The sequence below is a fragment of the Phragmites australis genome, chromosome 13, assembly GCF_958298935.1.
Source record: "Phragmites australis chromosome 13, lpPhrAust1.1, whole genome shotgun sequence".
Lineage (NCBI taxonomy): Eukaryota > Viridiplantae > Streptophyta > Magnoliopsida > Poales > Poaceae > Phragmites > Phragmites australis.
In genome coordinates this window covers 2,700,737-2,728,411 of record NC_084933.1, presented here as the reverse complement: position 1 = coordinate 2,728,411, position 27,675 = coordinate 2,700,737, and the positions used below count along the sequence as shown (strand labels likewise).

The 27,675-nt window shown below is 44.6% G+C and overlaps 1 protein-coding gene across 3 annotated transcripts in view; it reads left to right on the top strand.

Annotated features, from left to right (window-relative positions):
- Positions 1-671: 671 nt before the first annotated feature.
- LOC133888923 (sterol 3-beta-glucosyltransferase UGT80A2-like) overlaps positions 672-27,675 on the top strand; it is a 28,515-nt gene continuing 1,511 nt past the window's right edge. The window contains exons 1-13 of one of the 3 annotated variants that reach the window (XM_062329317.1): positions 673-1,069; positions 2,689-2,870; positions 4,209-4,448; positions 4,585-4,696; positions 4,789-4,959; positions 6,233-6,296; positions 6,389-6,446; positions 13,782-13,959; positions 14,678-14,808; positions 25,808-25,910; positions 25,996-26,072; positions 26,358-26,405; positions 26,746-26,895. In XM_062329317.1, the coding sequence (XP_062185301.1) occupies positions 970-1,069; positions 2,689-2,870; positions 4,209-4,448; positions 4,585-4,696; positions 4,789-4,959; positions 6,233-6,296; positions 6,389-6,446; positions 13,782-13,959; positions 14,678-14,808; positions 25,808-25,910; positions 25,996-26,072; positions 26,358-26,405; positions 26,746-26,895 (1,614 nt within the window). In that variant the 5' untranslated portion in view covers positions 673-969. Of the gene's footprint in view, positions 1,070-2,688; positions 2,871-4,208; positions 4,449-4,584; positions 4,697-4,788; positions 4,960-6,232; positions 6,297-6,388; positions 6,447-13,781; positions 13,960-14,677; positions 14,809-25,807; positions 25,911-25,995; positions 26,073-26,357; positions 26,406-26,745; positions 26,896-27,675 lie in introns of all 3 variants that reach the window. The other 2 variants (XM_062329318.1, XM_062329319.1) reach the window with 2 other exon arrangements.

Sequence of the window (27,675 nt, the reverse complement as noted above, 5' to 3'; positions counted from 1 at the left end):
CAAGCATTGTGCTGCATATTGTATACCAAACACTACATGCCATTTTTTCAGAGATAATTGTTGTTCAAGCATTGTGCTGCTCGAAAAACGTCCAGGAAAAGATGGATAGAGGAAGAAAGTAGAAGGCCCACACAACGTGCTCCATGTCGACTATTTAGAGTATGATTATTTGTTTGTATAAATCATATATATAAGTTGAGAGAAAACATATTGAACGAAATTATATTTGTTGAGAAAAATAATATTTATGTTGATTATATATGTTTGGACAGTCTGAATCAAATTTCTATTTAACTGACCGAATTCGAGCTGTGTAAATAAATATAAAAGTTGGGACTATAATTGATTACTTATATAAAAATAATTACATATCACTAATAAATGAGTCCACCTACCTAAACAGATACATAAACATATATCTATCGGAGCAAATTAAAATATTGCATACAACATTCAAACTTATTTGTATCCATCGGATCAGATTTCTTTTATACGGTATGCGGGCAAACCGTATAAAAGGCTAAAAGCCCGGCGCAGCGAGAGCCTCTTTTCCCGTGCAGCCTGGCGCGTGCAGGCTCTCTCCCCTTCTCTCACTCTTCCACGTAGGAGGATTGTGCTGACGTGTCTTGGCTACAAGTCAAGGGACATGGTGTGCTTGCTTTATTCTGATGCATCTCTCGCTCGAACATGGGATTGGGAAGATAGAAAATAATAAAGGCAAAAAAGAAAGAAAAATCACAGCGAAGCACCGGCACCGCATCGGCCGCTTTAGCTTGGCTTTCCGGCGCGGCGCGGCGCAAGGCGAGCCATCTCCGCGATTGCCCCCACCGGAAAAGCGAGGCGAGAGCGGGAGGGCGAACTGGCGAAGCAAGGAACCATACAAGATTTGGAGGGATCGGTCTTCGCGGGTTCAGCGGTTCCAGGGCCTTCCGGAGCCGCCGCGGCGGGCATCGGCCGGGCTGCAGATAAATGGCGGCCGAGGAGAGCGGCAGCGCCGTGGGGGAAGCGGCGGCCGCTGCCAACGGGGACTGCCCCGCCGCCGCCGCGGCGGTTGCGTCCTCCTCCGCAGGTGATCTCCTAACTCGTCGCCTTTTGTTTCCGCTTGTGTTGGGGGTCCGCGCCGCCGTCCCAGGGTGTTGTCCGCGGGGCGGGCGGGTGGGACTCGGTTCGCTTTTGTCTCCCTGACCGCCTCCTCCGATCCCTGCTCGTGGTCGCTTCGCCGTGCTGGGTTAAATCTCTGCTCTAGTAGGATGGATGCCTGCACGCTCTGGGGTGGGGAGCTCGCCCTGGGTTCGTCAGGCTGGGGTTCTGGTGAAACGTTTTGCAGATCCTCGTCCATGAGGTTTTTGCGCGTGCGCAGTGCGTCCGAATCTTGTTGTGCACTGTTACGGGTCGAACTGGTTTTGGTGCAGGGGGAGGTGTGGTGAGTGTGATCAGCCCTGTGACTGATGGAATAAGGTCGCCCTTGCTAGACATGCTTTTGCTGGAATTGCCGCATTTGCGCATCATGTTTGCTGCCCATGTACTAACTTAGGCATCAGTCTGAGGAATGGCCAACGGCAGTCATGCAGGGTGATTTTGGTTGGGTGATCTTGGTTCTGGTGGGTATTTATGCTGGACTCTTTTCGTTTTGGAACAATGGTGGGTATTTAAACCTACACAGAAAATTGAACTGCTTGGATTGATAGGTCATGCTGAAACTGCTATTGCTGAAGTGATAGTTATAAAATTAGTAACCAAACCTGGAGACAATTTGTTGCAATTTTATTTACACTATCAGACAGGTTTGCAATTGCAACAAAGGGCGATATTGCTTGGCTCAGACTATATTAGTAGAATTTTGTAACTGGCCAAGACATGCCTGACATGTGCTCCATTTTCTTGGGTACATAAGTGCTGGTGATTCTAAGAAATGTCTAATGTGATAATGTCACACTGTAACAAAATCTAGCTAGTGCCATTTTATCTAGCTTTACCTAAAATTTTGAATCCAGAGCTTTCGACTTATCATGCTTTAGTTTGAAAAGATGATAAACACTGATTTGTGAAAAAAAATACTGCCCAAAAGGGGTGAAGAGAAACACCTTTTCCTCTTTCCTGTCGCTAACTACAGTTCAATGAGACATGGCTTCAAAGTTAGGTGCTATGGCATGTTGATATGATGTCTTTTGATGAAATTGGGTTTGCTAAGGTTGACACGTCTTGCTACGTGGACATACAGGGCCATCTCATCCTGCTATACGTACATGTCTTTTGTGGTCCCTAGCGACAAAATGTTAGTGGGTTGCATTGAATTGTCTCGTACTATTACTAGTACCTTTTATGTTGGATCTTGTGGGTTTCATCTCTAGCCTACCCCAAATTGCTTGGGAGTAAAATGCTTAGTTGTTGTTATTGTAGTTTTAGGTTATATTGAACATCAATAACATTAGTACTGAGCCTAAACGTCTCAAGTATAAGTAGGATTTAAGTTGCAGCAACTGTAAAGGATAGCTTGCTGCAGAAAACTTTAAACTACAGTAGGACCCATATTTGGGGAGGGGAATACACAGAAGTACAGAACATGTGATATTTGTTTTTTTTTGTCGGTAGTCTCCTTTTAATTTGAGTTGTGAAAATGGAAACTAAAAATGCTATCCATTTTTTCCTGTTGACATGATTCTTAATCAATCATCTTTTTCCCAATAGATGACAGAATCCTCCCTAGATCAAGCACCATGCCAGGAGTGATTAAAAATGACGAAATAACCAATGAAACTGCTGGACCATCAAATTTGCAACGATCAAGAACTGAGCGACGCCGACAAAATAATCCAGCTGATGATCCTGCTAGACAGTTATTTGATGAAAAGATTCCTATAAAAAAGAAGGTGCCTATATCTCATCTCTCTTATTTCTTTGTTGCTTCTGTACTGAAAAATAAGCTTTTCATCATGCAGGACATTTAGATTGCGTTAACTTCTGTATGAAAGTAATAATTTGTTTGTTTGAGAATGATATTTTAAATACAATGTGAAATCTATTTGGAAGTGATGAGAACCTGTACATGATATCGTGTGCGAATTATCAATTGGCTACTCCATATTTCTAGCTTTCAGGAATAGTGTTTTGATTCAATATACTCTAGTAAGAAGTTAGGGCTTCTTGGTTGCAAGATGGCAAAGGTAGGTGATAGAACCTGTTCTTCTCAGATAATACCTGTGCTTCACAGCCGATCTCGGCTTGAGTGACCCGCTGGTAATCACGGGTGAGGGAGGGGGGGGGGGGGAGCCATAGAGGGTGCCAGGAGAACAGATCAGAAAGAGAGGGACAGAGAGAAGCAGCCGAGAGGGAGGAAAAGAGGAGAGAGGAGGAAGATGAATTCTTTATTGATCTGTTCAGCCAGGAGGTGCTCTCCTATATATGCCGGCTGGACATGATCCCAGCCGGCCCACAATATTCTCTCTAGTATCTATCTCTAATTTAAACTAAATCTATCTCGAACCCTTTACCTCTAATTTAAATGAATCTATTCCCCTAGCCGACTGGATATGCTCTAGTGCAGGTGCTGGACTCTCCCCTGGTCGCTGCTAGCCACCTTTGTTGCGCCGGCTATACACCTTGCCAGTCATAACAGTAGGACTAGGATGAACAAAGCCCCAGAGCTACCTCCACCCCCCTCCCACTACACACAAATAAGTAAATAGCACTCTGAGCTTTTGGAGCATCTTCACTCTTTGGTTTAGTGGGTCAGTTCATTGGCTTGCTAGTTGGAAGAAACTGGTTATCAACTTTCTAAATGAAAAACTACCCTTCAGTTTATGGGAAAATTATAAACTTAAAGAAAACAGGCTCTATCATACAAGGCTCTCTAGAGAACACAAAGGGAATATGTGAAACTTGCAACTGAAAATAGTAATTATACAGCAACATAGACTGTATCTATACAAGTCCTGCTAAAATGTTACCTAGGTCTATACCTCCTATTTGCAAACTCTTACTTTCTTCTAACATGCAAACTCATGTGTCTGAATTGGGCTGAGTCTTGAGTTAGCCTAATTTAGACAGACTTGAGGATGTGGAATAAATTTTGTATGTTTTAGTATGTTGTGATATACCATATGGTAGATTGAAACCGCTAGAATTCTAGATAATAACTTATTTGTATCTGGCTGCCGAATTTTGTTCTTGATCTTTTCGCCACCTTACTTTTCTCCTGCCTTATGCAGCTCAAAATGCTAAATCGTATTGCTATTGTGAAAGATGATGGAACTGTGGTTGTTGATGTGCCAAGTGGTCTGGAAGATACAGTTGGTGTTGGAACAGAGGATGGCTATGCTGACGTCACTGTTGATGACTCATTGGATGGATTAGACATACCATACAGGCCTCCTATGCAAATAGTTATACTTATTGTGGGTACACGGGGAGATGTTCAGCCATTTGTTGCTATAGGAAAACGCTTACAGGTTAGGCCTACACTAAAATCGTTCTGAATCTCATGCTCTCTCTTTTTTCTTCCTCTGTTATGGTTCTTCCAGCTGAACCGCCACACTTTTTTGGTTTCCAGTATGACTGTGGTCATTTTTCTGATATTTGTTTCAGGATTATGGACACCGAGTGAGATTAGCAACCCATGCCAACTTTAAGGAGTTTGTACTAACAGCTGGCCTGGAGTTTTACCCACTAGGTGGAGACCCCAAAATACTTGCGGAATGTATGTCTTTTTTTTTTTTTGTGAAGAACTCATTTCCATATTTTTCCATTAATTGAAGATTAATGTGTTTGGTACGTTCATAATTTGAGCAGATATGGTGAAGAATAAAGGATTCCTACCTTCAGGCCCATCAGAAATTGCTATTCAAAGGAAACAGATTAAAGATATTATATTTTCATTGCTGCCTGCATGCAAGGATCCTGATCCTGACACCAAGATTCCTTTCAAAGTGGATGCAATTATTGCGAACCCACCTGCATATGGTCAGTGTATCTTGTTTACATTGATGTAATTCTTTATGCTTTGCGCTGCTTTATTTCCAAGACTGAAAGCAAAGTTCATTACTAAAATTACATTCAGCACTAGGGCCAAGTTTGAGCAAAGGAAAAAAAGTTTCTGGGATAAGAAAGTGCACAACTCTCATTTAGTTTTACTTTATTTTAGATTGATTCAATTGTAGATGAAAATTATTTCTTTGTCATGATGATCTTTCCCTTGGCCATGCGATCAATAGAAAGACTGATTTTGTTTTGTGCAGCGCTACTGTTCACGTAACAGTATGCGTGGCGTCAGCAATCCTAAAAGTCAGTTTAGGTTTTATCTCTAAATAAGTTAGTTGTTATATTGAAGTTAGAAGATAAGATTTGATTAGATTTGTTATCAATTAGAGATAATATTATATTTGAATTGTTAGGGCCCGCTCCTATATAAAGGAGGCCATTGCACCTATTTCAGAGTAAGCAATGAAGATGGATTAATCTAGACCCTGTCTCAAACTTGTCACCCTCATCTGTAGTCTTCCTCTCATCCCAAGCAGCAGCCACCGTCCGGTTATCCTCGCGATGGTGTTTGCCCCTAATGATTTAAGCATCATTACAGATTTTGTAACACACTTAGCATCTGTACATTATCTTTCCGTTTCATCCTTCTTCTAGAGGTACCTCCTTTTCATGTTATGGCTTTATTTAGGTTTGGAATTATGGAAATGTGAACTGTTGTTCCTTTTACCTTTTGAATTTAGAATCTTTCAATAGAGTAGAAAAGCGTAATCTGAAAGTACATATAAAACTACATAAACATCACAAGAGGAAGAGCTTCCTGCTAGCTTTGCTTTGGTTGACCTTGATTTTTCTGAAACACGAGCAAAAAGAGGCCGTGCTTTGGCCAGGCTGGCAAGAAGCACAGTTCAGTTTGGCCAAAAGGCACCACCCAGGCCTGGACTGTTAGTGGCATCGCATCAGGCCTGCCCATCTCTTTTTTACAGATTTTTGATATACTTAGCAGCTCATGCCCTGTCTGATAAGGCAATTGGTTATTTCCAAAGTAGTACATGAAAAATCTCATGAACATGCAAATATATCTGAAATAATGCAAACAGGATTGCTTACTCGTCAGTATTACATTTAACGGCTCAATGTTACTTTATTAGTTCCTTCCTGCATATTTTTCTTTCTCATGATTGATATTGGTTTATATTAATTCTCTTGTACGAACAATTAAGAGCATGTTTATCCTGCTGACCTTAATATTGTTCAGGACATACGCATGTGGCGGAAGCACTAAAAGTACCCATTCATATATTCTTTACCATGCCATGGACGTGAGTCTCCGTTAGCCTGCTTCCTCTTTGAAGAGCATAAATTTGCTGAGGCATATTATCATTTGGGGATCTAACTTATGCTGCTTATTCAGGCCAACTAGTGAATTTCCTCATCCTCTTTCTCGTGTGAAGCAACCAGCTGGATATCGAGTAAGTTTACATTGTTTTACTTGCTTGGGAAAATTTACCACTATTACTTTATGACATCCTCCCAGCTCTCAACTGGTGTGAATCCTTCCCAATGATTGAAAAGATCATGGGAAGGATAACATCATACACACCACAGCGATTTATCATTGACTCATCGTGAAAATATAAATTTCTTTGTTAATCCACAGAACAGGAAACAAAACTGATCACTTTGGAACAAAGTTTGATGAATTGAAAAAGAAACTGAAGGAAATATTTGGGCATGTAAGATAATTTCTGCTCCGTACATGATATGTTGGTCCTACATAGTTAAAACTGGTTACATGCTCCTGCATGCATGACTCATGAGATTTGCTAGTAACATTGTAGTTATGTGTCATGCCCGGTTTTTCAGAAAAATCACCGGGTGCAATCCACATGTATACCAGGATCAGTTTCATCATACATACGGTGACATATAAGTGATATACAGTTCTATATTGAACAAAACAACTTTATTGAAATAAATACCAGAGTTTACTCAACAGCGGAAGAACACAAGAGGGCTCCTATGGATCTTCTGGATACACCACAGGCAATCGACTGGGAGCAACGCGACCTGAAACGCTTGGTCTCCTTGTAGTCTTCTCAACTGAGCAGCATTTATTATTGGAAATAGCAAGTGTGGGTACATATCGTACTCCGCAAGTGTGGGAAAGTATGACATGAGGCCAATATTAAGAATAGCTTAACTCAGGGGTTTGTTTGCATAAATGCCATTTTAGTAGTAAAATAGATATAAAAGCAACATTTATTATGTGAAAGATCTTTTAAAACTTGAGCCAAGGTTCTAACCACCTTGCTCCTCATCTGAGATTCCATCCACCTCTATAAAAAAAATCTAAGGTTGAATCACAGTTCCCACCACTGTGATCCACCCGAACCAACCAAAGACCATCCAAACCATCAGAAACCACCCGACTAATCATGTAAGGGTCCATACCGCTCATAACCGTGAGCACGGCTGAATATTCAGTTTTCACTCTGCAGAGGTTGTACACTTTACATACAAGACGTATCTTCCTATTTTGCCGAGTACCCGTTGGCCGACAGATGACTCTTACACACTTCTGAGGTGTGCGCTAGGAATCCACTGCAAAGCCTTTCCAACGCTTCTCTCAGTACGCGTCGATCCGCTGAGGTTTCACCGTCGTACATAAGTGAAGTACACCCTCCACCCCAGAAGCCTCCTCTTGCGCCTTACGGTTCCAGGAAGTACACCCTTCCATTCCCGTACCACCAAATGATCTTCACAATGCTGAGAGGATAGCAAATTACTCGGCTAGGCCCGTCCCATACCAGACTTGTGGTTGTATTGTTTTCATGGGTGGTCGCTCCATGAACCGGTCCTTAATATGGTCTGGGCAAGACCGCCTTCAACCAGCTCAGCGAGATAACTAATATCCGACAAAACCGACAATCTGCCTGGAACACATCCACAGGCCAACCATCAAACCAAACTTGCCCAAACCCTAACTTCCATGAGTCTTAAGCATCTTTATCAAGGTTATCATCATGCATTATTAAACAAAACATCCTTTGCCTATTCTACCCATGAATAAGCGACACTAAGCATTTTCTACCCAAACCATGATCACCATTCTACGGATACAAGGAAAATAGGGGAAAACTAGTAAACCCTATTCATAAGATATCATGTTTGACGAGCATGCAATTTGTAAAACAAAACTTTATAAAAGTAGGTGCAAAATGTTCAAGGACATTTGCCTTTATGATGTTGCTCAATTATCTCGAACTGTTGCTCCTGGAGATCCTCGTACTGCTTCAGAACGTAGTCGTCTACTCGCAGGAATAACCGACAAAAGAGAAAATACAAACAACTAAGAACAGTACATCAAACAGAGGCATCACATCATAAAGAAGTGCTATGGTTGGATATGGTACGAGATTTAGGTGAATTCATAGTGTTGCTTGGATTTGAATGAAATTCGCTGAATAAGATTTGAATAGATGAATTCTATTTGAATAATAAGAGATGGAACATAATTAACTATAGAAGGTAGGGGCTAACATGTAAACATCCTAAATAGGAGATCAATTGGTTGGAACTTTTGGCAAGATTGTGCAACGATATTGGAAGTTGGGATTGCGTTCTTTGGTAGCGTCGCTGCAGATTCGAGGGAACCCTCATAGAAGATGTGATGTAACACACCGTAACGCGGTTGGTGCATCAGAAGCACTACTGGATTGACCGGAACACGAATGAATTTCGGGTGCACGCGCCGAACACACCCAGATAAGGGGGCAGCGACGCAGCGACCATAACGTTGTCGGTGTCGATGCTCTTCTGGCCGAACCGCTTTTAGGGGTTGTAGAGGACCACCAAGGGCACATCTCAGTGAAAGGGATCGGTCATTGGAGCTCCGGTTTGCGGGGCAATGCAGCTGACGTTCTAGGTTCGCAGGACGCGTGCGGCACTGGGCAGCAGGGATTGTGATGTCGATAACGGGAGCTCTGTTGCAGCTATGGACAAACCATTTTGGCAGGATGTACACAACTAGCAGAGGCACGCCTCGGCCAAAGGACTCAAGCATTGGAGTGCTAGATCGCCGGGGAACGCGATCTGAACCCGCGCTGCACGCGTAGAATTCCAGACTGGGGTAGTGGCACGACGATCGTGATCCCGGCAGCGTCGGTGCTCTAATAGCCGAACGGTTTGGTAAGGGCATGGGGAACATCTAGGGACACGTGTTAGTCAAAGGGCATGGCGATCCGATCTATGATTAGTCAGGGAACGCCGATGCCAATCGACGGCCGCGCGGCTGTCCGCGACAGCGACGGCCGTGGCGGCGCAGATCGAGCTTTGGCCGGGGTTGGGGGTTCAGTTAGGGATCACAAATGGCGTCCATACTGGGGAGAGGAGGAGGGGGAGGGGCTGGCCCGAGGTCCTCACCTTGCTGCGATGATCGGAGAAGAAGGATTCATGGAGACGAGACGACACCGACGGCGGCGGCACAGCGACGCAGTCCAACGGGGCACGGTTGTGGAGAGGATCCTCGGTGGCGGTTGGCGAAGAGGCTCGGCGTGGTGCTTCGTCGAAGGACGAGGAGCGGAGGCGAGGTCATAGGGTAGTGTCTCACCTTGCTTCGATGCTCTGGAAGTGAGGACGCGGTGTGAGGGTCACCAGTGAACGAGCATGGGCGGCGCTCCGCCGGACTTGGGGTAGATGGTGTTGGGGCGGCATTTTGGTAGCCTTTCGACGTGGGGGAGGTGTGCTGCTTGCAGCTACCTAGAGGGTGTCTTTTATAGGTGCAGGGAGGGAGAGGGACAGCCATGAGGGGAGGTGAAAGGATGGTGATGGTGGAAGACGAAATGAATGGGCGCAGGAAGATGAAACGAATAGCACAGGTTCAAGGACGATAACTTCACCGTCTGAACTCCAAATTGGACGTTTTTTGTCTCTATCTTGTAGTACTCGAAAAGATCTACAACTTTGGTATTCATTGGAACTTCTGAAAATACCATCTTGATTTCCAAAAATACGTTACAAGAGGAACTGTTTGAATTCTGCCTTATCTGCGCAGCACTGATCTCAGGGGCAATTATTCTTAGGTCTGTTATCCAAATGGGAACTTACATAGGTGCAAATCGAAGCTCTCGACGAGACCTACAACTTTGGTATTATCAAGATTTGCATTTGGGGCCGTCTTGAACTCCGAAACTTCATGATAAGACGAGACTGGCGACAAGGAGTAACTAGTAGCCGGCTTTAATTGCCATTATGGCCATTAAAGTGGCGGTTTTGATCATGAATTGAGGGAAATAAAGAGGGAATTGATGAGGGGATTGAATGAGGACAACGACATATTCAATATTGGCATTTAAACAATACGGGTGCACATTGAATTCATCGGTTTTGGGAGCTCCTTTGTGCATCCATGGAGTCAGGAAGGCGAATGGCTTTGTTCATGTCCTCTCGATCTGGAGATGGAAGAAGGGACAGGGTAGCTTGGGTCATCTTTGGTAAGGGAAGGAATTAGGGATAAATAAAGATAGGGAACTTCAGAGCTTTAGGGAAATGGTGACAAGATATAAGACGGAAGAAATTGATATAGGGATTTTGGATAATATTGGAAAAAAAAGGAGCAAGAAATTATCCAACCTTGAAACTCCTTAACCTATTCTAATATTTTATAAATGCATTTTTCATCATACAAAACAAATCCTTTTTAAACTCTAAACAAAATTTCGGAAAAGCTTTCAAATTTCAAAAAAAAATTATTTTATTATTTTAAAATGGTCACAACCCAAAATCGAAATTTTGCGGTGTGACATTATATCGGTGTGGTGTTTTGTGTTAGTAATATAGTCCTTATCCCTTACGTATAGATTACTAGAGTCCTTATCCTGTACTCTCTCATGTACTCTCTATATATTACCTCCAAGGGTCACTATTGAATACAAGTTGCTATTTCTAACATGGTATTACAGTTGGTTTTTTTTTTTGACATCGCAACTCGTCTTGATCCAATCTAACTTGCTGTTGGCTCCCTCTCTCTCCCTCTGTCTCCCCGCGGATCCGCTCAAGCGGATTGGATTTGGATGCACGCGGGGCCGCCGGCTGCCCGTGCTTTGTCGGTTGGATTTGCGACCCTTCTGACGGCCACTCATCCCTCGCCGACCCGCCGTTGGCCGCCCGTCCTCACCGCTGCGCCTCCCTGAGCCACGCCGACCAGCCCCGGCTCCGCTCCGGCTAGTTGGCCTGGCGGGATTCGTGTCGCTCCGCCCCTGTCTGTCCGGATCCGCCGCAGCCACGGTCGGATCTAACTACCCTCCCGCGGCTACGATAAGGGAGGTGGCGGTTTCAACGGCATGTACTCACCAAGGGGCGGCCTGCGCTCCGTCGTCAGCACGGTCTCCTCTGTGCTCCACTCCTTCGGGCTCCACCCCATCGTCGATGATGCCAGGTAGGTGCTCTGCAGCCCCCTCGTCTTCTTCCGCGGCTAGCCCCTTGACATCATCGTCGCCTTCGACCACGCATCATAGGAAGAGGAAGTCGGAAGGTCTCGACTACGAATTGGTGTTTGTGAGGGATTTCGTGCCAAGTGCATTGGCATTCCTGATGAATGGTGAGCCAGAGATCGTCAAGAACTTCGTTTTGAAGATTGTGCTGCTGTAGGGCTGGGAGAAGAAAGTCAATCGGTTCAAGCTCAGTGAAGGGGCCATGCTGACTAGCTTCAAGCGCTGATCTTCATGCTCCTTCGGATGGTTGTCTTACTTTGGCATGTATCTTCACGTTGCTGTCAGGAGCTCTATGTCCTCGCTTGTTACCACACGCTCTGTTGCTTGCCATCTATGCAGCACCGATATGGATACGGGTATCGGTATCGGGCCAATACGGATAACGGGGATATGACATTTAAAAAAAAAACCCTATACATGGATACATTTTAATATTTAAAAAATAGTATTAAGTTACTCCCATGTTCTACTTAAATTCTAGCCTAGACACAAAGTACTACTCATTCAGGCATTCAACAATCAAGCAGTAGCTATTGCATATACAAATAAGAAGATCAGGCATCATATATTGCATTTAGGAGCTATTGCATATACAAAAACTGTTGCTGTTTGCAAATTAACACAATGATGCAGGCACTGCACCTTGAGCAGAAAAGGAACCAAGACGCAGACACAAATCGAATTAAGATAATGCTCTCATCCTCCAAGTATAGTTTGCAAAAGAACCAGGAACTGCATGAGCATTTCACAATTCAAATCACTGGTTCTGCAACGAGGTGTGGCAATGACTCACCAGATCTGGCTAGGTGGAGCTGTGGAGGGTGTCGCCGGAGGCTCAGGCGAGGCATTGCTGAGCTGTTGTCCTCGCCGTCTGCGGAGGCTCACACGACTGGTGGAGTCCTGGTGGGTTGTTATCCACGGAGGCTTAGGCGAGGCATTGCCGCGTGCGGGCCGAGCGGTGGCTAAGAGGGCGTTGGCGTCGTCGGCTCGCCGCCGGCAGGTGGTGGAGGGTGTCGCTGTCGGCGTGGTGGCGACCGGCTAGAGTGAGCACGGAGCTGGGAGTCGTGAGGGTGTTGTCTGTTGTGTTTAGGTTAGCTATTAGGCCGAGCCATATCCCTTAGGTATCCATGAGGTATCCACATTTTTTTTTCTGGATACGTATTCGAGCCGTATCGGTATCGGATACAACATCGAATACGGATATGTTGCCATACTGGAGTATCGATGTTTCATAGGTTGCCATATGAATTTTGCTATGGTCTGGTAGGCTACCTCTTGGTGTACATTGGGATGTCAATCTCATGCATGCATATTGCTAGTTTGTGCTAGTCGATGTGTGGTGGTGCTGCTGCTAGGCTATGCGCCTTAGTCTCATATTAGAGTTTTTGTAATTCCGTTGCGTCCACATCCAAGTCTTAGTCTCTCTTTGAGTTTGTCTATTTCGTGTGAGTCCACATATTCCTTTGTTAATTAGTCGATTTTTGTTGTTGTTATTGATGCAACAATGTCATCTAGACCTTTCTGTCTTTAGTGACAACTTCGTTTGTTGTCTTGCTATTCGTCATCTTGGTCTAGGGCATTCTTGTGTCATCTTGGCCTTTTCGTAGCTGTAGTGACAATTTTCGTTTGTAGTCTTGCTGCTCGTTGTCTGTGTCTTGACCAAGGGCATTCTTTTGTTATTATCATCACAAATCTACTCTTGTGCTCCGCTTTGAACTTCTTCGGTTTGATTCGATAGGATTACAATGGCTCCACTCTACGACGGTTTTGAAGAGACAATTTTTGGATGTATTAGTCTAAGTTTATTACTTAGTATTATCTCTTTCAAATGCAACACATTGCATATGGCTTGCTTTTGAGGAGGGTGTTAGTAATATAGAATCTTTATCCCTTACTTATAGGTTACTAGAGTCCTTATCCTGTACACCTTTATATATTTTCTATATATTGCCCCCAATAGCTACTATTGAATACAAGTTGCTATTCTTAACATTTTGCTCTGCGTGCCTAAGTGTGTGCATGCACTCTAGTTTACTTGCATTTAGTGTGCATATTTGGAGGTCGAGGGGGCAGCTTCATGAATTGCATGCCATGTCAAGATGCTGAGCTCATCTTGCCAGTTGCTAAGGTGCACACTGCACACTGCACAAGGCTGTTAGCTTCACTCTTCAGCTTTTGCAACCAGAAGCAAGCCCAAGCTGACTAGCCTAGGGCATCTTCTTGAAGATCTGTATTCGAGTTGGATGCCCTTGAAGCCATTGTTACAGCATTTGATCTGATATCTAACCTATATACTGGTTTCTACATTTGCAGCTTTCGTATCAAATTGTGGACTCTATGATTTGGCTTGGTATACGGGATATGATAAATGAATTTAGGAAGAAAAAGTTGAAGCTGCGTCCAGTAACATACCTAAGTGGTGCACAGGGTTCTGGCAATGATATTCCACATGGATACATTTGGAGTCCTCACCTTGTCCCGAAACCAAAAGGTCTGTCATACTTACTGGCTTGAGGTGAAATTATAACATTAACCTCATCACTCTTTAATTGCCAAAGCATGCAGCTGAGTCGGGATCTTTGATTTCCTTTCACCCATTTTTCTGGCAGCAGCCACTTTTAAATTTAGTTGAGAGATTTGATAAGATAGATTCTAAAATGTTGTATATCTTCCAATTTTCATTTTTTATTTCAAATCGGTCCATCTTCATTGATGCACAGTGATCTGGATGAGCAATTGTGGTCTAACCGAAAAAACTTGCGGATTTTGCATCAGTGAAAAAGTTAACTGGTCATGGTGCTAGAGAGGTTCCATACCTGAGTTATGAGAACGCTCTTCCAAATTTCTCATTATATAGAAGTGGGCATTGTATGACTGACTGACTAGTAGGCTAGTAGCAAGTCAATGCTAAGTTCAGTGTAGTTTGCAGATGTCTGAATATCCGATAACTTGTCATCTGAAGTGTAGCATCAAAATTGCTTGTTAAGCTATATCTAGGCTTTTCACTGCTGATTGTATAGAAGAGCTTTTGTACCAAGTCAATATGGTGGGAGACATGATGCTAGTGGAGTAGCTTATTGTGAAAGCAGTTTTTCTCGAAAAATTGTGAAAACAGTTTCTTCGAAGCTTTCAGATTGCACTTTTCTACAAGCATCTTGTAGTTATGAATAGCCAGTGACTCGAGATAGTTTTCATGTATTGGATTGCAGACTGGGGCCCCAAGATTGATGTTGTTGGATTTTGCTTCCTTGACCTTGCTTCCAACTATGTAGCTCCTGAATCACTTGTGAAATGGCTTGAAGCTGGTGACAAGCCCATATATATTGGTTTTGGTAGCCTTGTAAGATCAATTGGAACTTGCTTTATGTTTATTTCATACACACTTTGAAGTTTTATTTCAGTCAATCTCATCGACTGTATTGTATTTAACTATTCTGCATGCGCTGGCAGTTTTTTTTTGTTGATTTGCACTTGTGTTTGTAGTTTGTACTTTAAATTACTTGGCAAAACGGGTTTTACTTTGTATGAAATGTTTTGTGAAAGTGACAGTCAGAACACCATTTAGACTCTTGGAACTTCTGGTTGTTTTACCACAATCAACTTGTTATATGCTTTGTTCACTTGTTACAATGTTACAACAACTGATAACAATAAACTATTTTGTCATTTAAAGCTTTTTAATCTTGTGGTAGAAGTGTGATCAAACAATGTTTAGTTCTTAATCTATAGACATGTTAGTATGTTGATGTTAGGAGATTATTTTATTAGGAAGACCAACACCAACAATAACAACAACCACCTTTGTCCCAAGCATGTTGGGGTAGGCTAGAGATGAACCCACAAGATCCAGCTAAAAAGACGATGAGAAAACAATAACGATAATGAATGTATTAGTAATAGTAAAGAAAATAACAGTAATAACGATATAAAGAGACTGATGCATAAGTTATGATTATGGCATATGGATTGCTAACTTTCATGCGCTTTTATCTGTGGATAGTTCCTTTGGGGTATTCTTTTCCTTTAAGTCTCTCTTTACAGACTTCTCCCATATTAGGTTTGGTTGACTCCTGTCTCTCTTCATATTATCATCGTGTCTCAGTATCCCGCTATGCATAGGTGACTCTAAAGGCATTCGTTGGACATGTTCAAACCATCTCGACCGATGTTGGACAAGCTTTTCTTCAATTAGCATTATCCCTACCCTGTCACGTATATCATTATTTTGGATCCGATTCTTTCTTGTATGGTCACAAATCTATCGTAATATATGTATCTCTGCTACACTTAACTGTTGGATGTGTCGCCTTTTAGTTGGCTGATATTCGACACCATACAACATCATGGGTTGAATTGTCATCCTATGACACTTAACTTTCAGCTTTTGTGGCACCCTCTTATCAAAGAGGATGTGAGAAGCTTGGTGCCATTTCATCAATCCGGCTTTGATTCGATGACTAACATCTTCGTCGATATTACCATCCCTCTGTAGCATCGATCCCAAATATCGAAAGGTATCTTTCTTGGGAACCACCTCTCCACCGAGACTAACGTCTTCTTCCTCATGCCTAGTAGTATCGAAATCACACTTCATATACTCGGTTACTCGGTTTTGATCCTACTAAGTCTAAAACCTTTCGATTCTAAAGTATATCTTCACAACTCCAAATTCCTATTAATCTTTATCCTACTCTCGTCAACTAGCACCGCATCGTCAACAATGTCCCTTGTGACCTTATCCATCACCAAAGCAAATAAATAAGGTTATTGGAAAGTCCTATTTTAAGTGGAAAGTCATCGGTGACACCTTTACTTGTCCGAACACTTGTCACAATGTTATTGTACGTATCCTTGATGAGTGTAATGTACTTTGTTGGGACTTTGTGTTTTTCCAAGGCTCACCACATGACATTTCTCGATATTTTATCGTAAGCCTCCTCCAAGTCAATGAATACCATGTGCAGGTCCTTCTTTTGTTCTCTATATCTAGGTTGCCTTATCAAGAAGATCGCTTCCATGGTTGACCTCCTAGGCATGACACCAAATTGGTTTTTGGTAATGTTCGTCATTCTTCTTAGGCGATGCTCAATAACTTTCCCCTATAGCTTCATTGCATGTCGTTGAATATCTCTCTTATTCTTGAAGATTGGTATTAAAATACTTCTCCATTTTTCGGGCATCTTGTTTGACCAAAAAATTAGGTTGAAGAGTTTAGTTAGCCATGTCATCGCTATGTCTCCAAGACATCTCCACATCAATGGGGATACTATTAGGGTCTAGCGTCTTGCCTCCTTTTATCCTTTTTAAAGCTTCCTTGACCTCAGTTTCATGAATCATTCCTACATTGACTAAAAAGAACCGAAGGAAAATGTTTGGACTGTCAAGAGCCTCCGGTGATCGTTTGCCTCCGTGGCGATCCTCAGCTCCCCACCAAATCCTAGCCTCCTCCCCCCCCTCCAAAAATCCCCACCCGAAATCCACAGATCCAGCCTGTAAATCCACTCGCCCGCCCCTCCCAACTGTTGTTCGGTGTTCTCTGCAAGGTCTAGAGATCGTTCGCCCAATGCCAACCCCGCGAGAAACGCAAATCCGCTCGCATTCCGTGCTGGCTAGGAGACGGCCGCTTCCAGGTCCGATGGCGCGGCGGGCACAGCGTTGGTGTCGCCTCTGGTGGGCTCAGCTTCCTCGTCACAAGAACTCTCAGGTGAGATAGCAGACACCATGGATTTGTTGTTCCTGTAGTCTTCTTGCAGATCCGCTTCCCAAGAGCCAAACGATGTGTTGTTGCACCGTGCCGCCTTGAATGAGTATCACCTCATGGAGTCGCAACATCCAAAGCTGGATTCATGCGAGCTGCGGCCAGATCTCACCTCCCTCAAGCCAGCCGTGGTCGATGCTTCACTCAAACCCGGAGCGCTTTCAACTCCAGAGGCCTAAGCTCTACTTCTCGTTTCCCTTTGCGCACCTCTGCGGCAGGAGAACGTGGTTGCGAGCATTGAATCCGCAGTTCGACGACCGATGCAGAGTGTTGGCATGCTGGCGACCAAGCCTTCCACCGGTGATGAGCCACCCCCTTTGGCGATCCGGCCTCAAGCTCCATTTGGGGGCTTACAACAGCGTCCACCACCACCACCTGTCATCAACTTTATCTCCAATATGCCTCTAGTCATGGAATCAGTCTACACCAAAGGTCACTCTGCTCAACAGCCTGATCTACAGCCAAGAAGGGCTCACCAACGACGTCCTAACCAGTGTCAACCAGAGCCGCACCGTGCCCAGTCGTTCCTGCAACGAGATTGCATCTCCAGGGCGAGCAAAGGGAAGGGGTTTGCTGTTCCAACTTCGCCCATGATAACAAACAACTTGTCACCAAGGAGGACATACAACATTCAACTCAAAGACAACCAAGGCAGAGGTTTTTGCCAGTTTGGCCGCACCCAAGAGCATGACTCCTCATACTCTGAGACCTCAGTTGTAGCAGAGCATCCAGAGCTCTAGGCTCTTGAAGTTTCCACTGAGCAGGATGATTGGCACTTCGTGAAACCTAGATACTGGTGGCGCAAAGAAAGATTGCATTCACGATGCGCCACACTAGCCAGGCTAGCTGCTTGGCGTAACGCGTCTTCAGAGCTCTATAAAAGAAAGGCAGAGGGAAGGTGTTTTAACTGCTTAGCACAAGACCACACAGTGTCTAGTTGCAGAGATCCAACAAAATGTTGGCGCTGCTGGAAGTAAGGCCATCGTGCAGTTGATTGCAAACTGACATCTCACAAAACCAGCACCGGCTGGATCGCTAGATTGCCATCCACCCTTGCCCGATCAAGCCAGCTCTCCTAGAAACAAGCGCTGCTCGCTGGCGCTTCGATGTAGTGATTGCCCGTGGTGCGGCTCCAGATGCTGCCACCGCAAGTTTCACCACTTGAAGGCTGCATGGCTTCCTTCCCGGGTGATTCAGCGGCATGGTCACTTCAGAAGTTCACGACCATCTCTGCCTCCGGCAGCGTCGCGTGCCAGCTGGACCGCCTCCTCGCCAGGGCCACGATCAGCTGCCTGGTCGGTTCCTAGCCGTCGTTGATGACCAGGCCCCACCACCTCAGCGATGCTCTGATGGAACAATTCGGTGTTCGCATGCACCATTGCCATATCGTCAAGCATCATCTTGAAGACTTTCTGGTCATCTTCAGCGACCAGCAGACTCGCGACGAGGTGGTGTGAAAGCGGCGCCTCCTACCATGGGCGTGACTTCCGGTTTGCTGCCTGGACAGATAGAAGGACTGTAGACTCAACTCACCAGGATTTCCATGTTCGCCTCAGAATTGAAGGCCTACCACTGCATGCTTGGTCAGAAGAGATTGCTGCTATGGTGGTAGGTAAGCTCCATGCGCTAGAAGAGCACTCGAGGAGAATGGAACGCACAAGGACCTACGACCTTTGGGCTTGGTGCAGCAACCCAAGCCACATCCCATGGATCGTCTGGCTCATGATTATTGAGGGGCAGTGAGCTTCTCCCCACATCAACTCCATTGCCGATTGTGAAAATCCACTCTGAGGAACCACATGGGCCAAAGAATGGCCAAACCTACAGGTTGTTCATACACCTTGAAGTTGTCTATGATCTAACCTTTCTCATTGATAGCCAAAAGGATGACGAAGATCTGAATAGGCTTTGGGAGCGCATCTTGGACTGGGCTTATGGTGTCCCTGATGGAGGCGTCGAGCCAAAGTGCTTGCCACCCACCCGCATTTCCAAGGTGAGCAACTGGGACCAATAGGGCAGAGTTGACGGCGCCTGGGATGACCGAGATGCAAGGGATTGTGTCCATAGTTGTCACCATCGTGGAAAGCACGACTCCAGGCGTCGTGGGGAGGCTAGCTGCGGGGACAGTTTCCCTCCTGTTCTAGAGTAACGCCTACGACATGATGATCAGGGGAGTTCCAAGCGCTCCACCGAGTGAAGGCCCAAGGTGTCTTTTGCATCGTCGGTGGCCACATTCTTTGCGCCTCATCCCAAGCAGCGAAGTGCGACTTCAATCCCTGCTTCAAACCAGACAGACTACGATCTCCTTCAACTCCCGGAACGCTTTTTTGCTGGCTCACCCGCCTTGATGCTACTGCCATGTGACCTCATGATGTTTGAAATGTCTGCTAGCCAGACCTTCGCAGGCGACCATCACTCGGCCACTCCACAGCCGCTAAGCCTTCCCATGCCTTAGCTAGTCTTCAGGCTCGCAGTTACGTTGGCTGCGCGGGCGTCAGAGGTGGACATCGACACCCCTCTGGTTCCTTGCCACGATGCTCCAGAAACTAAGGCACCTCCAGTGTCACAATTGACCAACTCCCTAGATATGACGCCTCGTTGCCCGTCCCTCTGCCCCCTAGTTGCTGCCGCCTCAACCCGTAACAAACACCTTGACTCCACGCCCGCCTTGCCAGGGGTTTTCCTCCCCACGACAAGTTCGTCCGACGAGCCCTGCGAGTGCGTAGGGGCCCAAGCGGTGGCCGATGCGTCTGGTGGTGGGATAATCGCTGGCCCTATGGATGCCAACGTAGGGGGTATGCCTGGGCTGTACACCCTATTGCGGGCTATTGCTTCTTGTGACCGACAGAACAGATACAAGCCTAAAACCCGTGACATCGTTTACTCAAGGAGGGCAATGGACAAACTTGCTTCTCCGCACTCACGCTACAGGACACACCACACCATCGACTCGGCCTGTTGAACCTCTGGCGGCGAAATTCATAAAACATCTCACGTGCCCTGTTGATGGCCTACTCACGTGCCCAGTTGATTGCCTAGGGTGTCAGGGTTCACCTGCCTTCGTCCTGCGTCGGAATAAGTGACAAGTGCGCGGTGTGCATTCCTCAGTACATCGTCGCACAATAGCGAGGATCATGTGCATCCTTGGGATTCTGGCCGAAGGGGAACAAATGGGTGAACAGGCGCAACAATGCTATGCCAAGCTTTTTGAGCAACCAATTTCGCGACGTCATTTAGAGGCCTTGGCTGCACTCTTTGGGTGTCCAAAGTTGAACTGGTGTCCCTATAGGTGGGGGTATTCTCTTTTCTCTTGGTCGGGTTTTGCTCTCATCATAATGGATCTCTCTTATATTTTGATCTGGAACGTTCGCGGGCTTAATATGCGAGCGCAACATGATTCTATCCGTGAAATGGTCCTTTCTTCGTCGGCTGGCATAGTTTGTTTCCAAGAAACAAAGATTGCAAGTATATCCCGTCGGCATTTGCTTTCATCCCTTGGGTTTGAGTTTGATTAGTTTGAAGCTTTACCACCTGACGAAACCAGAGGTGGCATCTTGATCGCTTGGAAAAGTGCAGCTTGTTGGGCCATAGGGTCGCGTACCGATAGATACTCAGTTTTTGTCCAATTCACCATGGATGATGGCCCCAACTGGTGGCTAACCGGCGTGTACAAGCCTCAAACAGATGCAGAAAAGGTCCTGTTCTTGCAGGAGTTAAAGGGACGTTCGTTCTCTATGCCAAGGACCATGGGTTCTAGCCGGAGACTTCAATATGATATACAGGGCCGAAGACAAGAATGACGCCAATATTAATCAAGCAATGATGGGTAGATTTCGGAGATTTATTGATGACATCGAACTACAGGAGCTGCCTTTAATTGGTAGAAAATATACATGGTCCAACGAGTGGGAGGCGCCCACGCTCGTGCGGCTTGACCGTGTTTTCTGCACACCAGATTGGGACCTTCTCTTCTCGGATTGTTTGTTGCAAAGTGCAGTCTCTCTTATATCAGACCACTGTTCGTTGATACTTGGGCTTCGGGATAAAGGGGGAAAAAGTGCTTTAACTTTGAAGGGTATTGGCCTAGAATGGACGGTTTTCAGGAGGTTGTTCAGGCAGCTTGGTCAGAATCGGTTGTTGAAACCTACCCTCTCTGTTGTCTTGCTGTTAAATTCCGGAACTTGAGCAGGGCATTGCAATCTTGGAGTCAACGTACAGTGGGTAATATCAAATCATGTTGCTGTGGGCCATAGAGATCCTTCACAGCCTGGATATTGCTCAGGATATTAGGCCTCTATCTATAGAAGAAGAATGGTTGCGCAGGGAACTTAAGAAGCATAGCCTTGGACTGGCATCCCTGGAGTGTACAATCGCTCGCCTTCGCTCTCGGAATGGGTAGCTGAAGGAGGGTGACGCGAATACTGCTTTCTTCCACTCCCAAGCTCACCATAGAAAGCGTAAGCATTTTATATCTAAACTAAAGGTTGATGACCAATTGATCACAAGTCAGCAGGAGAAGCACAAAGTTATTTTGGATTTTTATACTAACTTGTTAGGCTCGGCTGAAGAGAGGGCAGTCACTTTTGACCTTGCGTCCTTCTACCAGCCTCCTCATGAACACTCGGCCCTTGATGGTCCTATCACTGAGACATAAATTTGGGACACAATTAAGCAACTGCCCTTGGACAAAGCGTCAGGTCCGGATGGGTTTACCGGCAGGTTTTACCGGGTTTGTTGGCTTATTATTAAAGAGGACGTTGTGGCTGTGGTTGCTGCTGTTCAGAAAGGAGATCGAAGGAAGCTCCATCTTCTGGATTCAGCTTTCCTGACCCTATTGCCGAAGAAATCGGATGCTATAGAAGTGAAAGATTATAGGCCCATAAGTTTAATCCATAGTTTCGCCAATCAGATGACCATAATTATGGCAAGAAGGCTTGCTTCGAGGTTTGGATGCTCCGATCGCTCCTAATCAAAGCGCTTTCATTCGTGGCTGTTGTATATAGGATAACTTCTTATTGGTGCTGAACTCTGCCGGTTTCTTACATTGGCAAAAGAAACCTTGAGTGTTGCTGAAACTGGACACATCTAAGGCATTTGATTCAGTGTCCTGGAGTTTTCTCCTAGAGGTTCTCAGGTTTTTGGGTTTCGGTGAATGTTGGCGTAATATGCTAAGTAATTTGCTTGCCACGGCCTCTACTCGGGTTTTGCTGAATAGCGATCCTGGGGACTTGATTCATCATCGGAGGGGTTTGAGGCAAGGGGATCTGCTCTCGCCAATGCTTTTTATTCTTATTATGGGTGTCTTGAAGTCGGTTCTACATAAGGCTTGTGAGGTCGGTCTGTTCCAACCTCTCTCCACTAGAGCACTCAATCATCGAGTATCATTGTATGCTGATGATATGGTACTGTTTTCGAGACCTGCTGTTGCGGAGCTTGATGCTGTCAAAAGGATTCTTCAGTGTTTTGGAGAGGTTTTCGGGTTGCAGACAAACATTAACAAGTGTTCCGTGACTCTGACCCAGTGTGTGCAGGCTGAAATTGACATTGTGTGTGGTGAACCATCATGTAATATCACCGAGTTTCCTTGCACTTATCTAGGGCTACCCCTCTCCGTGAAGAAACTCACAAAATCTGCATTGCAATCCTTAGTGGATAAGGTTGCTGATCGGTTATCGACCTGGAAGGATGCTCTAATCCATCCTGCTGGCAGAGCCACCCTTGTCCAGGCGGTTCTCACTGTTATTCTAATTTACCAATTGGGTAATCAAAGCAATCGACAAGAGAAGGAGAGCCTTCTTGTGGAAAGGTCGAAGGGATGTTATTGGTGGTCAGTGTCTCTTAGCTTGGAGCAAAGTTTGCATGCCTAAGGAGCTTGGGGACCTGGGCATTCACAATCTTGAGGTTCTTGGTTGGGCATTGTGGATGCGGTACTTGTGGTTGTTGAAATCAGACCCTCACAAGCCTTGGGCCGGCCTTGGAGTTTCAATCCCTGCAAATTCTGCGACCTTGTTCTCTATCATGATGTGTTATGAAGTTGGCAATGGTTCTAGCACTATGTTTTGGACGGATTGCTGGATTTTGGGAAGTCAGTTGCTGATTTGGCCCCTCATGTGCTCACTTTAGTGCCCAAGCGCATTATAAATAGTCGGACTGTCCAATAGGTCCTCACAAATAGAGACTGGGTCAATGACATTAGAGGGGTTGCATCTATCCAGGTCTTAGCTGAGTTCAACTTATGGGACCTCATCTTAGAGTTTAAGTTGTAGGATGGGGTGGAGGATACGCATAGATGGATGGGCTCGATGTCCGATGTCTTCTCTACTCGCTCGGTATATAGGACCTTCTTCACCGTTCATATCACTTCAGAGCCGTGGAAGAGATTTTGGAAATCTTGGGCGCCTCCTAGAGCAAATTACTTCATTTGGTTGGCTTGCCACAATCGATGCTGGATAGCTGATCGCCTAGCATGATGCCAGTTGCCTCATCTTGATTTGTGTCCTCTCTACGATCAGGAACCGAAAACCATTTCACACCTTCAGATCGAATGTGTCTTCACTAAGCAGGTTTGGGTGGACTCCCTACAGGAGGTTGGTCTACAACGTGTGGCGTCGACGAGCATGAGCTTGGCCTCCTTCTAAGACTGGTGGCGACTTGTTGCACATCAACTCGATAAGAATCAACGCAAGGGGTTCAACTCCTTGGTGATCCTGGTGGCTTGGTTTATTTGGAAACATCATAATGGTTGTGTGTTTGAGGGCATGAGCCTAAGCGCGCAAGGTCTCCTTAGTGCCATCAGAGAAGAGGTCGTGCTGCGATGTGCAACGGGCACTTGGTATCTGAGCATGCTATGGCCTTAGGCGCAGTAGGTTTGGGGTCACCCCTCTTTCTGTTACGGGCGCGTTGGAGTTGAGTGTTGTTTCGTTGTGTGTGTTGTTTACCTTTTCTTGTTTTCCTTTGGACTGTGTTCTGCAGGGTTTCCCCACGGCCCCCTCCTTCCTTGTTTAATTTAATGACGGGTAGTTCTTCTTTAGTTCGATAGAAAAAAAATCATTTCTACAAATCGTCTGTTGATATATCATCAAAAGATTCGTTCAGCTCAATGGTAGAGCTCTTCTCCCCGTTGAATAGTTCATCGAAGTACTCTCGTCATCTAGTCTTGATCTCATCATCCCTCATCAGAAGTCGACCGGTCCCATCCTTGATGCATTTTACTTGGTTGACGTCCCTCGTCTTCCTTTCACAGATTTTGACCATCTTATAGATGTTCTTTTCTCCTCCTTTTGTGCCCAACCGCTGATAAAAGTCCTTATAAGTTTGACCCCTTGCTTCGCTCATAGCTCGCTTGCGGCCTTCTTTGCCACTTTGTACTTCTCTATGTTGTCAGCACTCTTGTCACGTTGTAAGAATCTGAAACATTCTTTCTTCTCCTTGATAGCCTTCTGAACATCCTCGTTCCACCATCAAGTGTCTTTAGCTTCTCACCTGCTTCCTTTGGTCACCCCGAACACCTTTGAAGTCACCTTCCTAATTCAAGTTGCCATCTTCATCCACATGTCATTTGCATTCTCTCCTTCTTTCCAAAGGCCCTCATTAATAACCCTTTTCTTAAAATTCTGTGCCGCCTCTCCTTTGAGCTTCCACCACTTCGTTCTTGCGACTTGGTGCCCTTGTCCCGTCGAACACGTAGGCGGAAGTGAAAGTCAGTCACCACAAGCTTATGTTGAGGGACAACACACTCTCCGGGTATCACCTTACAATCTAAGAAAGCATGTCTATCCTCTCTACTTGCAAGGACAATCAATCTGGCTAGAGTGGTTGCCACTACTACAGGTCACTAAATGGGATTCTCTTTTTGAAGGTGTTAGCTATTATCAGGTTATAGGCCACAACAAAGTTCAAGACATCCTCTCCCGCTTGGTTCATACCAAAATTAATTAAGGAAGACCATTGAATCTTTATGCACCAGAAGCATGCACTAACATTTTAAGTTCAATCTGTCTAAAAGAAATGTTAAAGTTCATGCACAGTTGATTTTGGTAACCACCCTGCAGTCAGAGTCATAGTTTTTTATTTTGATCCCAAAAGATACCAATTTGTGCAAATGTGTTGGCTCATGCTCGCCATCATCCATCAATGCCCTTCCCCAGATTTTACGTTTCAAACTCGTTGGTAACTTGGTATGTCAAAGTTCTGTAATTTGTTCCGTCCTCCTGCAAAATCTTGATACTCAACATTGAATGAACACCTCTAGCTTTGTAGTACTTGTTCATTCTTTTCAGAACTGTGTTGCAATATGTTGCTATGAAATTTAATGGTTGCATATGAATTGAATGTCTTCTCCTTTCATTGTTTTATGTATGCATGGCCTGTGTGACTATTGTCTTTTATGATGCATGCATATTGGTATGCTGCAAAGTTAGCTATACACTTGAAGGATTAAAAAATAATTCATTCAGGACTCTGTGACTTCTTCCTTGATTTATCTGTTAAGTTATTTATGGCTATGAAGCCAAAGCTGTCACTACATTCCTCTTAGCTACTTTTTGACAATTAACCTGTTTTTTTAATCCTGATATACTAGCCAGTTCAAGATCCGCAAAAGATGACTGAAATCATTGTCCAAGCACTCGAAATGACTGGACAGAGAGGCATCATTAACAAAGGTTGGGGTGGCCTTGGAACCTGTAAGCTCTTTTGTCAGCTTGTTGTCCTATTGGTTTCCTGGCATATATTCTTGTTCCATTCTGATGACTCCAGAACTTTTGGCAGTGGCAGAACCAAAAGATTTCGTATATTTACTGGACAACTGCCCTCATGACTGGCTTTTCCTGCAGTGTAAGGCAGTGGTAAGCTATTGCTTGTAACCCTTGATGCATCTGTTTTTAAGCATATTATATTCCCATTACGTATTGTTTCTTCTAGTGATTTACTGATTTTAGTTCACAGTCAATATTGAAATGCTCCCCAACATTGAGAAACTAATGTTTTTCATGGGTTATGCAATGCTATTTCAGTAATTATCTTATTTTAGTGATAGAACTCAAGCATTACCCTTTGTTGGGATAATTTACTGGTGTTTAAGACCTGAGAGGAGGTTTTAAGCTTTACTCCTTTTGTTTTCACCTCCATAGGTGCATCATGGTGGTGCTGGCACGACAGCTGCTGGCCTCAAAGCAGCAGTAAGCTCTCTCCCTCCCTCCCTCCCTCTCCAATTATATTTGATGCTTGCTGCAAACTAGTATTGTAGGAAGTTTGTTGTACTTAATTTAGTTGTTCACTTTATAATCTTTGTAATTTGTAGTGTCCTACAAATACTGTACCTTTCTTTGGTGACCAAGAACTCACTACTTGCATGTAATCAGTCCAAACCTGTAGGTTTTTACTTTCCAGCTTATTCTGGCATGGTTTCCAATAGGATGGTGTTAAGCATGTGTTTGAAGTACCTCTTGCTGAAAACTAGTTTTGTAGGTCTGTTGTACTTAATTTAGCTCTTCACCTTGTAATCTTTGTGAGTTGTAGTGTCCTACAACTATTGTACCTTTCTTTGGTGACCAACCATTCTGGGGCGACCGGGTGCATGCTAGAGGGCTTGGGCCTGCACCTATTCCAGTTGATCAGTTTGGTTTACAGAAGTTGGTCGATGCTATAATCTTCATGATGAAACCAGAGGTAAGTCCTGCATATTACATGATGTATGTGGGTCAAGGAGTATAAATTGTCTTGTTCGTTTCTTTTTCTTTGATATTGAGGGAAAAAAAAAACAAGAACATGGTAATAGATGTGTATGGCTCAGCAAATATTGTGAACTCAGTGTAGCGTATTATTGATATAATCAATCTTTTGTGTGGTAGATATAGTCAATTGACACAGGTAGCATACTTTTCATGCTCAAAACCAAGGTTGCTAAGCTTTAAAGTTGAATCGAGTTGCGGTAGGGGTGATTTGTCAACTTGGTCAACTAACGACTAGTCTGGACTCACCAGTTCAGCAGACAATTCTAATCTTGAAGCAACTGTTTAGAACATGTATATATATCTTGCATCAGATTAAGGGAACAAGATAATAAGCTGATTTTTTAGTTGTACTGTAGCACAATTCTTGGTCATGTTAGGGTTTATTCCCGCTCTTACATATCAGAACCTCAAACTCCAAATCGTGCGTCCAGCAATACCCGACTAGTCACTCCTAGACAGCGACTAACCATTTAGTCGTCTGGCTACAACTTTTAGTCGAGCGGATGGTGCAAGGTGCTATCCATGTACCAACTGGATGAGTAATCGTGGATTGGGTGAGGATGACTTAACAACAATGCTGGCAGTTGGCTTGTACATTTGATCTATCCTATTAATCACCTAGAGCCTTGTCACATTTCTTCTAAAAATACTAGTTGTAAATGTACATATTACTCCCTCTAGTCACAAATTGACGTTTTGGACACAGTCCGGTCAA